Source organism: Neovison vison, chromosome 11 (genome assembly GCF_020171115.1).
Source record: "Neovison vison isolate M4711 chromosome 11, ASM_NN_V1, whole genome shotgun sequence".
Lineage (NCBI taxonomy): Eukaryota > Metazoa > Chordata > Mammalia > Carnivora > Mustelidae > Neogale > Neogale vison.
In genome coordinates this window covers 57,234,406-57,249,217 of record NC_058101.1, presented here as the reverse complement: position 1 = coordinate 57,249,217, position 14,812 = coordinate 57,234,406, and the positions used below count along the sequence as shown (strand labels likewise).

The 14,812-nt window shown below is 43.9% G+C and overlaps 1 protein-coding gene across 8 annotated transcripts in view; it reads left to right on the top strand.

Moving 5' to 3' along the window:
* The window catches only part of CC2D2A (coiled-coil and C2 domain containing 2A), a 147,576-nt gene that overhangs the window by 75,196 nt on the left and 57,568 nt on the right, over window positions 1-14,812 (top strand). For all 8 annotated transcript variants that reach the window (XM_044226091.1, XM_044226090.1, XM_044226087.1 and 5 more), the window contains one exon: window positions 1,660-1,837. In XM_044226091.1, the coding sequence (XP_044082026.1) occupies window positions 1,660-1,837 (178 nt within the window). The remainder of the gene's footprint in view (window positions 1-1,659; window positions 1,838-14,812) is intronic.

Here is a 14,812-nt window from a genome sequence, read left to right as displayed (position 1 = left end):
GACAGAAGAAAGAGAAATTAAGGAGTCAATCCCATTTACAATTGCACCCCAAACCATAAGATACCTAGGAATAAACCTAACCAAAGAGGCTAAGTATCTATACTCAGAAAACTATAAAGTACTCATGAAAGAAATTGAGGAAGACACAAAGAAATGGAAAAATGTTCCATGCTCCTGGATTGGAAGAATAAATATTGTGAAAATGTCTATGCTACCTAAAGCAATCTACACATTTAATGCAATTCCTATCAAAGTACCATCCATCTTTTTCAAAGAAATGGAACAAATAATTTTAAAATTTATATGGAACCAGAAAAGACCTCGAATAGCCAAAGGGATATTGAAAAAGAAAGCCAAAGTTGGTGGCATCACAATTCCGGACTTCAAGCTCTATTACAAAGCTGTCATCATCAAGACAGCATGGTACTGGCACAAAAACACAGTAGGGTTTTTTTTTCATTACATGTCTTTTGTTTTCTTTTCTTAAAAGATTTTATTTATTCATTTGAGAGAGAGACAGACAAGGAGAGCACAAGCAGGGGGAGCAGCGGGCAGAGGGAGAGGGAGCAGCAGACTCCCAGCTGAGCCAGGAGCCCATTGCGGGGCTTGATCCCAGGACCTAGAGATCATGACCTGAGCGGAAGACAGACACTTAAGCAGCTGAGCCACCCAGGCGTCCCTGTCTCACTGCAATTTAGAAAAAAAGACTTCACACCGGAGTGTGCTTTGGACTTTCATTTTTCTAAACCTTCCCTTTTCTTACCGAACTTGAGTCGCTATTGACTTAACCAATGACTGTCACTCTGGGTGGGTATTTCTGAAAATATACACGATAAAATTAAAAACTACTCTTGGGGGTTTCAATTTTTTTTAACTTCCTGGCTAAAAGAATGATACGCTGGCCAGGATACCTTTTTTTTGGAATCCAAGTAGCCTTTAAAAAAAAAAAGAAAGAAACCATTCTTAAGCCCCTGCATCCAGTGAATACTCATCGTTGGAAAGTGTTGACAAAAAACAAAAAAAAAAATGGAATCATTGAAAAGTGGATTTGACCTGTTACAATATGCTATTACATTTTTAGCATTAAAAATCCCCCCCAAATATACATCACTACTGTCCCTTATGAATTGGATTCACTGTACTTACAAGGACTATGATCAGAGAGGGAGAGGAACCATGAGAGACTGCAGATTCTGAGAAACAAACTGAGGGTTTTGGAAGGGAGAGGGTGGAGGGTTGGGTGAGCCTGGTGGTGGGTATTAAGGAGGGCATATATTGCATGGAGCACAGGGTGTGGTGCATAAACAGTGAATCTTGGAACACTGAAAAAATAAAATTAAATTTAAAAAATACTTAAAGCTTTGGGGTGCAAATATAAGGCTTCTTTGAAAACAATTAAGGATCCTGTAACAGAGTGAATGATGCTTGGACTGCAGTTCTTCGGTCCTGGTGGACTCTGGAGCGCACATTTCTTAGTCCATATTGCAACTTGTTGTATGAAATTCCTTGAGAACCATGGCTGTCTTGGCGGGATGAGAGCTCCAGTGACTGGCCGAGTCATCTCCAGTGTATCTTATTCTGTGCAGTGCCCATTTGTCAGACGCCCCAATTTTCCCTAGTAAACTACTAACCCCATCTGTGATCGGTCTCACTTTGCAGGGTGGAGGTCTTACGAAGGGAGGATGTCAAGAGGCGCTCGATATATATAAAGGTGATCTTCAATGACAAGGAAGTGTCCAGGACAGACAGTCGGCCACTCGGGGCAGACTTCCGAGTTCACTTTGGACAGATTTTCAATTTGCAAATATTCAACTGGCCAGAGAGTTTAACATTGCAGGTATGCATTTCAATTATAGTCATTATCCCAAGCATTTTTTGGTGATCACGGGTATGAGATGATTTTAAGACTTATTTATTTATTTTAGCCAAAAAGAGAGAAAAAGAGTTCACAAGCAGCGGGGAGGGGCAGAGGAAGACAGAGAGGGGAAGCAGACTTCCTGCTGAGCAGGGAGCCCAACGTGGGGCTCGATCTCACTACCCTGAGATCATGACCTGAGCCAAAACCAAGAGTCAGACATTCAACTGACTGAGCCACCCCAGTGCTCCAAGTATAAGATGGTTTTAAATCATCCATTGGCGACGCTGGTGTCCTGGTAGATTTTCAAGGTGAACAGAAGGTCGGTCTCCTCCTGGGCACATCTGTCCTTATGGTTTTGGCAGAAGGGGATCTGTTTCCTCCTCACCCTCTGAAAATGCTGGCCACGGTGCTCCAGGATGTGCCTCGAGTTGGGAGAAGGGAATGAGAGGTGGGAATCCCTGGCTTTTTCAGTAGTTCAGTATCACTGTCTACCTGGATCCTAGCATGATAGACTCAGAAATCAATACCACCATAATCACAGGTGTCTATGATGGGGTGGCTACAGATTACAGGATCTCCCCAAAATAAGTATCAGCACTGATCTAAATCCCACCATTAGCAATGTATCTATTCGTTCCAGCTTTAGTTTCCTGGGGCTGCACCAATTACGCTGTTCAACTGGCTAAAACAACAGATAGTTATTCTTATATAGCTCTGGAGGCCCTGAGGTATGAAATCTAGGGGGGCCATGCTCCCCCCAAAAGCACTAACAGAGAATCCTTCCTGGCCTCTTCTGCTTCTGGTGGCCCTTGGCATCCCTTGGCTTATAGTGTCACCCCAATCTCCTCCAACTTCATTTGGTCATCTCCCTGTCTCTGTGTGTCCCTTTTTGTCTCTTACAAAGACATTCTCACTGGACTGAGAGTCAACCATCATCGAGTGTCAGCTCATCTCGATGTTTAACTAATTACTTCCATAAAGAGCTTATTTTAAAAAAAATAATAATAAGGTCACATTTTATTTTATTTTTTTTTAATTAAAAAAAAAAAGAAGAAGAAGGTCACATTCTGTGGTTCCAGGTAGAGAGCAATTTTTGGATGACACTGTTTAATCCACAACAGTGTCCAAGCTTGCTGTTTGAATCATCTCCTAGGATGCTAACAGAATTCTCTTATATGATAGTAATAGGCCTTTTGACTAGGGTTGCAAATATCTGGCACACATGCCTTTGTCATCCACCACCCATGTAGTCCACATCCACCACTTATGCACAGATTTCTCATTCCCATCCACCACCCTCGCAAGATAACTATTTTCGTGTCTTCCCACATAGAACTTCAGAATCCTTCTCAACACTGTACTCAAGGCAGACACTACCTATTGGTTGTAATTGACATTATCTGCAGGTAACATTATAGCTGTATCATTATTAAAATATTTAGGGGTACGTGGGTGGCTCAGTTGGTTGAGCATCTTCCTTTGGCTCAGGTCATGATCCCAGGGTCCTGGGATCGAGGCCCACGTTGGGGTCCCTGCTTGACAGGGAGTCTGCTTATCCCTCTCCTTCTGCCCCTCTACCTGCTTATGCTCTTTCTCTCTCTCAAATAAATAAATAAATAAATAAAATCTTATTAAAAATAAGATAAATAAAAATAATTAAATACTTCTGTACTGGATTCCCCAAATGCCACTCTGGCCCACTTCCAAGATCCCCTGGACCTTCCCACAATTGGCCAGTTAAAGGGTGTGTGAACAAGGCTAATGGCTCCAGGAACTTGTTCTCATGTATGGCTGACATCTCTTCTGATTGGTGAGCACTTGGCTGTGAATATTCTCTGACATTTTGAACATCAACCATTACCTAGATCTTAGTAATTAAAAGCCTATTAAAACTGGTCGAGGAGGGGCACCTGGGTGGCGCAGTCAGTTAAGTGTCCGGACTCTTGATTTAAAACCCTAATGTTTAAGAAAGTGCCTATGGATACTGGAACTTGGAAAAAAAATAGAACTTATTTTGCTGCTACCTTGAAAGTTCACTGTGGGCGGGAGGAGAAGGCAAGGACATTTTGTTGACATAAAACATGGTATTTGAAAGATCAGATCTTGGGGTGGGAGGTTGGGGTACCAGGTGGTGGGTATTATAGAGGGCACAGCTTGCATGGAGCACTGGGTGTGGTGAAAAAATAATGAATACTGTTTTTCTGAAAATAAATAAATTGGAAAAAAAAAAAAAAAGAAAGATCAGCTCTTGACTGGAGGTTTGGTGGAAAACTGAGCTTTCCTAAAGGCTGAAAATTCCCTTTCTGGAGATCATCTGTGGGAAAATAATCTCTATAAGCTTCTACTTGCTTCCCCCTTGGTTTACAATGCTATGTGGATACCAAGGTGAAATTGGGGTGATGCCGTCTGAAGGCGAGGCAGCGGAGTCACCCAGAGTCATGTGCCATCTGCCTTGGGAGGTGAGCTGGAGCCGTCCGTGCTCTCCGGTGTCAGGTTCATGTCCCCTCTCCCACCCACCTCTTCTGGGCCCCTGCTGACTCCCTGCACCACACTGAGGGCTCCTCTTCCTCGGTCCCCTTAGCAAAGCCACTCTGGGGGGCTCTGGGATTGTAGGGACTGGGTTGCATCTCATCACCACTCCCTGTGAGACATATTTGCATCACTGAGCTACCATGCACTGTGGATCCAAAGACAATCCCATTTCAGATATGCTGAGATTTTAAAAATCAGTTATTCTCTGTACCACTAAGACCTGATTAAGAGGGACCTTTCTGTCCAGGGCTTCCATGAGCGAGGAGCTGGTTGGGGCGGGGGCTGTGCCCTTCTGTTTGGATGACCCGGGGCTTTGGGTAGTTTAGAATATGAAAGGATAAGGGTTGCACCCCACTGGTTCCAAAGCCCCACATCCTTGCCACTTTCTACATGATCCCTCCTGCCACGCCCTGAACTCCTGTGGCTTTAGTGACAGTTTAAAGAAAGATTTACTGCTTGTGAAAAACTGTCTAAATTAAGAATAAACTTTGATGGAGGGGTGCCTGGGTGGCTCAATCAGTTAAGCATTTTCAGCTCAGGTCGTGATCCCAGGTCCTGGGATGGAGCCTGCATCAGGCTCCCTGCTTAGTGGGGAGTCTACTTCTCCCTCGCCTCCCCGCTCCTGTGTGCTCTCTCTCACTATCTCTCACTCCCAAGTAATTAAATAAAAAATCTTAAAAAAAAAAAAAAAAGAAGAATAAAACTTGATGAAGAAAGTACATAAACACAGACCCCAGAAGCCAGCTTGATGCTCTGCTGTCACCTTCCCTGAATAACAAGGGTTTGCTGGAGGTCTCTGTGTGAGTCTCTCCCATACTAGGGCCACAGAATGGTTAAGCATTCAGTTATTTGGAGCTTGCCCCCTCATTAAGATCTGTCCTTGACTCATCCCTCCATTCCTCCCTGCCGAGGAAAAGCTGATATGAGGAGACCAAGACTGAGGCTAAGAAGCAGATAGAAGAGTGGAATGAAGCAAGGGAGAGCAGCAGACAACCATGTGGGACAACATGGCCAGTAGGAGGAGAGGGAGCCCCGGTAGGGGACACCCCACTGAGGAGAGAATAGAAGACAGGAGAGAAGGTCCCTCCACCTCAAGGCAGGTGCCTCTGAGAGCTCAGACTCCCCAGAAGCCTGTGAGAGCTTCTCTGCTGGGCAGTCCTACATTTTCTGATTTTTCCATAGAAGGAAAAACATCTTCTGCCTTCCATGATCACCAATATTTTACTTCACATATATTCTGAAATAGAAGGGCAGTCTCCTAACCTCTCTCCTGTTTGCTATCTTGGATATTACTATCAAAACAATTTTTTTAAGTAATATGAAAAAAGTAATTCTCCAAAATATGATGAAATAAATCTTTTAACTAAACAAACAAACTTTTCTCCTCAAATACCAAGAATGTATTCACAGGCAATTAGCTTGGCCCTAAGATCTGAACCATGTCATCTTTTAAATATTACAAATTGAAAGAGCCTTGGCTACGTTCTTAAGCTATCTATAGCGATTTGATAAGGGATCCAATCACATATCATAATGGCTCAATGGCATAATTTTTATGATTGAGGAGTAGTTACAGATGAAATTAATTTAAGGGCTATTGTATTTCAGCTTTCTAGGAATAGAACTACGCCATTTGGGAATTTTCCACATAATTGCAAGTGTGGGATTAGAGAAGTTCAAGAATTACTGGCAGCTTTAAGACGGTGAGAAAAATCGCCTGAAACGCAACTGTTTATACCAGCGTTATAAGATCCCTAACTTTAGAGCCCAGTGTACTTAGAATTTCCAAGATTCTCAAAACAGCAGTGCATCAGTTGGCGACCCAACAAACACGCCATGCCTCTTTGCTGCTTAAGCACCAACTGAGTGTTGTAATCTTGAGCCAGGCAATTCAGGGGAGAACTGGAAGTCCCAGGCCAGGGAGAGGGGTGGTCCCCATGGCGCTGCCTTGGGGAGCTTTAAATCCTGCTGGGCGAGGAGAGAGCTCCAGAGAAACAGTACTTGGCTTTGTGCGGATGTCAAGGAGTCTTGATGGGAACAGTGTTAATTGCAGGGTTTGATTCCTTGCATGTTTTAAACCCTAAAGCTGAACCCTGGCTTGAGAAAGGAATGTGCAGGCGGTCCTGTGAAGCAGAGAAGAGGCCAGAGCCGGCACAAAAAGCCAGCAGTGAGGGTATGGGATGGGATGGGTTGGGGCCCAGCACGGGAAGCAGGCAGAAGGAATTAATTGGAACAACACTGGGACCTCAAAAGAAGGGATGGACAGCACTTTACAAAGGCTGAACCTGTGAACGTACAAAGGAGTTGAACCATGCCTGGTCCCAAGGGGAGAATGAGGCTGGACTTCTCTCGGGACAGGGGAGTAGGAGCAGGCCCAGAGTCCCTCCAGAAAGGTCCTAAAAATCTCCATTTATGAGGTCTTTCCAAAACAAATGCTTGGCCTTTCACAAGAATGAAGTTTGATTTAGAAATAAAATAGTTTGGAGGCACCTGGGTGGCTCAGTGGGTTCAGTGTCTGACTCCTGATTTCAGCTCAGGTCATGATCTCAAGGTCATGGGATTGAGCCCTGTGTCAGGCTCTGCACTGGTCATGGAGCCTACTTAGGATTCTCTCTCCCTCTCCCTAAAAAAGGAAGGGAAGGCGGGAGGGAAAGAACAGAGTTTCATGATGCCTACCTTTATTTCCTTATCATTCACATCTGCATCAGTCATTTGTCTTCCTGACCCCCCCAAACTGACAATGATCCCATTGTACTGCTGGGAGGGGGCAATGACATTTTGTAGCATTATTATTTTTCCTTATGAGTAAATGCTGTTGAGCTTTCATCTTCCTGGCATGTGGACTGAGATAGGGAATTGTTCCTTTGAACCTAATTGATAGTTACTCGAGTTCCTTCCTATGTCCTCTCCTGATCCCTCTGGCTTATCTGCAGAACTGCACTATCAGAGTAGGGGGAACAGTCCCGTTTGGAGAAATGTCTTTGTTAGCCCTTGGCCAACTCATCTCTGTGGTTGCTGCTGGTCCATTCATCCAAAACATAGTTTTTACACAAGCATCTCTATCTATTCAGTTGCATGATGCTGAGTCAGACTGTTGAAAGCTGACCCTGGGAGCCAAGGGGAGCAGATACCAGGTGGTCCTACAGTGAGTGAGCAGAACAGAGGAGCCAGATGGCTGAGAATGGGGAGGAGGGACAGCAGCTGCCGTGGGAGGACAGGTCAGGGGTCCAGGTGAGGTCATCTACAGGTGAGAAGATGCAGGCTTGGACTAGACAGGGGCACATGAAAATGGAGAAGATCTCTAGGAAATAACACTTATCACTTATCTAACCGTAACACTAGGTTCTTCACAACACCGTCTGATGTTATCCTAAAGAAAACTGCAGATACTCTTGTTCTCCTGATGACCTTCAGAGATACTGAGTAACTTTACAACACTGAGCAGGTCAAGAGGCAGAGGAGAATTCAACCCCAAACCTGTCTGACTCTAAATTTCACACACATTTCGCCCATCAATTGGGTATAATAGTAAAGAAGAGCAACGTCTAAAATTTGATGAATCTCTGCACTTTCAGAGCTAATTGCTTTGGGAGAAGTCTTAGAAAACAACGGCGGGCGTCACAGCACATCGAGCTGTGTAGCTATTTAGTAATACCTAGTGTAACAGTCCCCGAGCAGTTACAATATTGCAGGCACCATGTTTTGTGTATAAACTCATTCCACCTTCACAGCAGTCCCGCAGTAGCTGTGTTAGGGTGCCCGTCATACTGAAATTCAGAGAACTTAAGTACCTGCCCTAATGTCACACAGCCAGAAGGTGGCAGGGCCAGCCCCCAGCCCCCAGCCCCCAGCCCCCAGAACCTGCTCCCATATCCTCCTCATTGTGCTGCATCCACTGGTAGTTCGTCCCTTCAATCCAACGAGTGTCTTATCGCATAGACATTGTGCAGGGGGTGGCGGGCAGGGGCTGCAGAAAGATGAGTCTGATGTAGCCTCCACCCTGCAGTTAGACTACGGTGGGGAAATGTTACAGGAGGACCTAGTGACTGAGGTCCAGTGGGGCAGGGGAGAAAAAAGGAAGATGCCAAGGGAAGGCTCCTCTCCCAGAGGCTCAGCAGAAAAGGGAAGGGGGGAAATGGATCAGGGTTTTGGGTTTGGGGGGTTTTAAAAAAATATTTTATTTATTTATTTGACAGAGAGATCACAAGTGGGCAGAGAGCCAGGCAGAGAGAGAGAGATGGAAGCAGGCTCCCCACTGAGCAGGGAGCCCGATGTGCGGCTCGATCCCAGGACCCTGAGATCATGACCTGAGCTGAAGGCAGAGGCTTAACCCACTGAGCCACCCAGGCGCTCCTGAATCAGGGTTTTGACAGGAACTGTGGCTTCCTTTAGGGTGTTGATTGAGCGTGTCTGTTAAACCATGAGAAAAGCCCCAGTGCAGAAAAGATTGGTGACTGAAAATAAAAAGGAAAGTGGTAGGGAGAGGGACCAGAACCCACAGGATACTGGGGGCATTGGAGTCAAAGCATGACGGGAAGTTCCTTTAGGGCAGACATGAGGGTAAGGGACAGGGCTGTATGGGGGTGCCCCTCAGATGCCCTCCACCTTTTCAGTGAAGGAGGGAAGTCTATGGGCATAACACTAGGATAACACTTGGATTCAACCCTGAGGGAAATGGGGACCATGAGGTGACTAACAGCCGTGAACATCACAAGCAGCCGAATCTAGCTCTACCGAGTACAAGCCATGAGACTGTTCTGGTTTGTTCTCTTCTGTTTTAACGTTAGAGAATCATCATTTTAAACCATGTGATATAAATTCTACTTCCCAGCAGAATACTGTTTTTTATCTGTCTTAATGTCTCTGTATTTCTTTTTTTTTTTGTTTGTTTTTTAAAGATTTTTTATTTATGTATTTGACAGAGAGAGAGACCACAAGTAGGCAGAGAGGCAGGCAGAGAGAGAGAGAGAGGAGGAAGCAGGCTCCCTGCCGAGCAGAGAGCCCGATGCGGGACTCGATCCCAGGACCCCGAGATCATGACCCGAGCCGAAGGCAGCGGCCCAACCCACTGAGCCACCCAGGCGCCCCAAGGTTCACCTTATCTATACAATTCTAATCACTGTTAGCAAGCAAATGTGCCCCAGATGGTTGAGTTAAAGCAAACTAGATTCCAAAGAGAAGCCATCGTAATTGCATAAACCATCCCAAGCTGGACAAATATACAAACAAAACAAAACAGAAACAGAAGCAAATTCTTTTTTTTTTTTAAAGATTTATTTATTTATTTGACAGATAGAAATCACAAGTAGGCAGAGAGGCAGGCAGAGAGAGAGAGAGGTGGGGGGAAGCAGGCTCACACTGAGCAGAGAGCCCGAAATGGGGCTCGATCCCAGGGCTCTGGGACCATGACCTGAGCCGAAGGCAGAGGCTTTTACCCACTGAGCCACCCAGGCACCCCAACAGAAGCAAATTCTTAAATACAGAGAACAAACTGGTGGTTGCCAGAAGGGAGGGGGATGGCCGGCTAAAAGAAATAGGTAGAGGGCATTAGGGGTACAATCTTCCAGTTATAAAAGAAACAAGTCACAGAGATGAAAGACATAGCCTTGTCAATAATACTGTAATAAGGTTGTGTGGTGACAGGTAGTGACTGCTCCTTTCATGGTGAGCATTGCATCATGTACAGAATTGTAGGATCACTGTGTTGGACACCACCTGAAACAAATATAGCATAGTATGTTAATCGAAGTTTAATGATTATTTTTTACGATTTATTTATTTATTTTAAAGGGAGAAAGAGTGCACATGTGCGCGCGCGCACACACACACACACACACACACACATGCATGCATGAGCAGGGAGAGGCAGAGGGAGAGGGAGCATTGCAAGCAGGCTCCATCAGCATGGAGCCCAACATGGGACTTGATCTCACGACCCTGAGATGGTGACCTGAGCAAAAATCAATAGGACGCTTAACTGAATGAGCCACCCAGGCGCCACAATAACAAATTTTTTTAACAATAATCTCAAGTTGGTAGCAGTGGATCTAATTGCTGTCCTGAATTCATTACTGCCTTGCTTTACACAATAGAAAGATTTTTGAACAGTTGAATGTAAACCGTGCTTCTCCCTTAGCATTCCACCTTCAAACGTACACATAAACACTTGTTTTGCTCAGAGAAGTGCTTCTCAGGCAGAGGTAATTTTACACCCCAGGGGACATGTGACAGTGTTGGGAGACATTTTGATTATAACAAGTGGGGTGCTAATGGCACCTCTGATGGGTTGAGGTCAGAGATGTCGCTAAACAGCCTGCAACGTACAGAACAGCCTGCAACGTACAGAACAGCTCACAACGATGAAGAATCATCTGACCCAAAATGTCAATAGTGCTGAGGTTGACAACCCCCGACTTGGGAAAAAAAAAAGTTAAACTTAATTATACAGAAAGCTGTTCACAAACACCAAGCCCAAGGTGCCCATTTTCTGATTTTTTGGAAACAGCACAGCACCCTAGCATTAAATGGAACTGCTGCCACCTTGAAAGAGGAGAGTGAAAAGTGTGGGAAAACTTTGGATTGGTTTTTTTTGTTTTTTTATTTTTTTTTGGCTTTGTCAGATGGAATCCATTTTTCCTTATTAAAAAAAAAAAAAATTCATGGGCTCTCTGCTCAGTGGGGAGTCTGCTTCTCTCTCTCCCTCTGCACCTGCCCCTGTACTCGCTCACACACACACACACACACACTCACTCACTCATTCTCTCTCTCTCTCTGTCTCAAATAAATAAAAAATCTTTAAAAAAAATAAAATTTAAAAAGTTGATAACAATCTTCTGAGACAGTAATCTCAATTAGCAAACCTTCCACTCCCCTAGAGTTCATATTGCCTCTGTCCTAAAGACTCAGCACCAAGAGCATTTAGTTCCTCTCCTGACATTAGACAGGAATGTGTTTCCAGAAACTGGGAACAAGGACCTTTCCACTGATGTCCTCCAGAAATGTCCTTTCTACAATAACTGCATGCTTTGTGGGTCATAACTAAGCAGAATGACCAGCACAGGACACACCCACAAGGAATAAAAACCAAAACAAAAGCTCAGAGCCAACTCCTGTGGTCCTTCCACAATAAACCACTTTTTTCTCCAAAGATTTTATTTATTTATTTGACAAATCACAAGTAGGCAGAGAGGCAGGCAGAGAGAGAGGAGGAAGCGGGCTCCCCGCTGAGCAGAGAGCCCGATGCAGGGCTCGATCCCAGGACCCTGGGATCATGACCTGAGCTGAAGGCAGAGGCTTTAACCCACTGAGCCACCCACGTGCCCCCACAATAAAGAATCTGATGAATTATTGAAGTCTAAGAGATATGTTTTTGTAAAGCCTTTGGTGCTATGTAATATAGAAACTTCATCTTATATAGCTAAATAAACAAACACTGGGTTCTTGTGTTATAGAAAGAGATGCAAACTATATGAAAAATATTTGGATTTGTTCTTATTTTTAAATATACTTCACACACTTATTTAACTGCACTGAGTGTTGGAACATTTTGGAATTCTGAAGTAGTAGATGGTAAGAGAGTCCCAAGGTCAGAGACACAGGTTTTTTTTGTTTTTTTTTTGTTTGTTTGTTTGTTTGTTTTGTTTTTAAAGATTTTTATCTATTTATTTGATAGACAGAGAGAGATCACAAGTAGGCAGAGAGGCAGGCAGAGAGAGAGAGAGAGAGAGGGAAGCAGGCTCCCCGCTGAGCAGAGAGCCCAATGCAGGGCTCGATCCCAGGACCCTGAGATCATGACCTGAGCCAAAGGCAGAGGCTTAAACCACTGAGCCACCCAGGCGCCCCGAGACACAGGTTTAATGAGATATTAAATACTGCATTTATGTCCCTTTCTGAAACTTGCTTTGCCATCATAAATGGTATTTTCTATTAGTATGCTTTCTATTCCCTTGACTTGAGGTAATATCAGGACTTCAATAGCTCCTGATTTTTTCAAAAGCATTTAAGCCTTAATGTAGTTCATTTTTCACCTCCTTGCCTTTGGGGACCCAAAAATATAGATGATTTCATTACAAATGTAGGATATGCTGTAAAATTCCTATAAATCTTCAGCAACTTAATGTCTTCCTTGAAAAAAATTAGTGTCTTGAAAAGACAGATCTTATAAGTTTAACTTAAATAAAAGAAATTCTTATTTCATTAAGTTTACTAAAACCAGTTGGCCAGCAAGATTTAACAAGGTATTTGGGAAGTGTAATTATGTTTATGAAAGAGCTTTGTAAACCACAGAGTACTATAAAAATACAGGTGCTTATTGTCGACTGTATGCCCAGAGGAAGAAGAATAAACATTTACTGAGCTCATAAGGAAGGAAAGAGACTTCTCGCCCAGGTCCCAAAGCTTCACCACTGCCCTCCTGCAGAGCTTTAACATCTTCATTTCACAATGAAAGCAAAAAGCTGGGAATGTCATGCCCAAGGTTGCATAGCAGCTACTGTCCGTGTCAGTGTCAGGATTCAGAGCTGTTGGAACACAAGGCTGCTCTGTCCCACATTGCCCTCTTCAGGCTGTGAGAGGAGTGACAAGTAGGGAGTAAAAGAAAATCTGAGAGCCATACTACACCCAGGATAGCAGCAGTTCAGAGAAGAGAATCATTCCTTGGATTTATCATTTAATGCCTTATTTCTAGGGGTGCCTGACTGGTTCAGTCAGTGGAGAATGCAACTCTTGGCCTCAGGGTCAAGAGTTTGAGCCCAACATTAAGGGTAGAGTTTACATCATCATCATAATAATAACAACAGCAACAATAATGCCTTACTTCTATTAAGAGTTAGCATGCTCCGGGGTGCCTGGGTGGCTCAGTGGTTTAAGCCGCTGCCTTCGGCTCGGGTCATGATCTCAGGGTCCTGGGATCGAGCCCCATGTCGGGCTCTCTGCTCAGCAGGGAGCCTGCTTCCCCCTTCTCTCTCTCTGCCTGCCTCTCTGCCTACTTGTGATCTCTCTCTGTCAAATAAATAACCTATAAAAAAATCATTTAAAAAAAAAAGAAGAAAAAAAAGAAAAAAAAAAGAGTTAGCATGCTCCTTCTAAATACATTAATTCTCAGATGGCAGGTACTGGGCTTTCAAAGGGAAATCAAGCAAGACCTGGTCCTCAGGAATCACCATGTCCAGTGAGACAGACAATGCATTAACAAGAAATTTCGATAGAGTGTATAAGTGTTTCTTCAGGGAAAACACAGGGTATGATCGTGGCACATCCGTGGGTATTGGTGGGCAGGTGGCAACTCCCCAAATGCCTCACTTGGTACCCAGTCCACATAGGCACCTTACAGTGAGTTAAGCCCCTGCACTAGAGTGAATGAGACACACCTGTCTTGCTGAGGCAGCAACCCTCTTGAGAGTTCTGAGAAACCAAGAAGTAAGTCTGAGACAGGAATAGCTCAGCAGTCTTTTTTTTTTTTTTAAGATTTTATTTATTTGACAGAGAGAAATCACAAGTAGATGGAGAGGCAGGCAGAGAGAGAGGGAAGCAGGCTCCCTGCTGAGCAGAGAGCCCGATGCGGGACTCGATCCCAGGACCCTGAGATCATGACCTGAGCCGAAGGCAGTGGCTTAACCCTCTGAGCCACCCAGGCGCCCCCACTCAGCAGTCTTTTGATGATTGCATATGCTGAGGTGATCCTTTAAGTTTTGATTATAGACATTGCTTTTTTTTTTTTTTTGCTTGTTTTTTTGTTTGTTTTTAAAGTAGGCTCCATGCCCATTGTGGAGCCCAACATGGAGTGTGAACCCATAACCCTAAGATCAAGACCTTAGCTAAGATCAAGAGTCAGACCCTTAACCAAATGAGTCACCCAGACGCCCCTAGACACTGTTTTTATAATACTTACATTTTTTGTAGGTTTTTTTTTTTTCATTCAGATTCTAAATACTCTTTCAATCATTATTTCCCACCAGTTTGTCTAAACGAATTACATTTTCTGGATCATAGCTATGACTCTAAAAGAATTCTTAATTGTTTGGTTGCCTTTCAGATTGTCCCTGGCCCATAAGGAAGTCATAGCAAAAAAGTGTCTGAGTTTTGAAGTGAAATAGTTGTAGATTCAGATCACAGTTTTTTGAATTACCAAGTGAGTGGCTGGAGGACTTTCTCCTTTTGGAGCCTCAAATCCATCATCCAGAATTGTTGGGTCTGTTATCTGGCTTAAATTCACCACAAACCATCCCTCATAGGAATGTGTGAAAGACTGAAAGACTGAACAAAATACCAGACCAAAAGCCTGTACTGGGCTGCATACAAATGAATGTCTCAATTAAAATGTTGGCAAAAAATAAAAAAATTTAAAAAGGAACAAAAACATACCATTTTCTCAGGCTGAAACTTCATGCTTGTCATAATTTAACACGGTCAACCAAGGTCTTC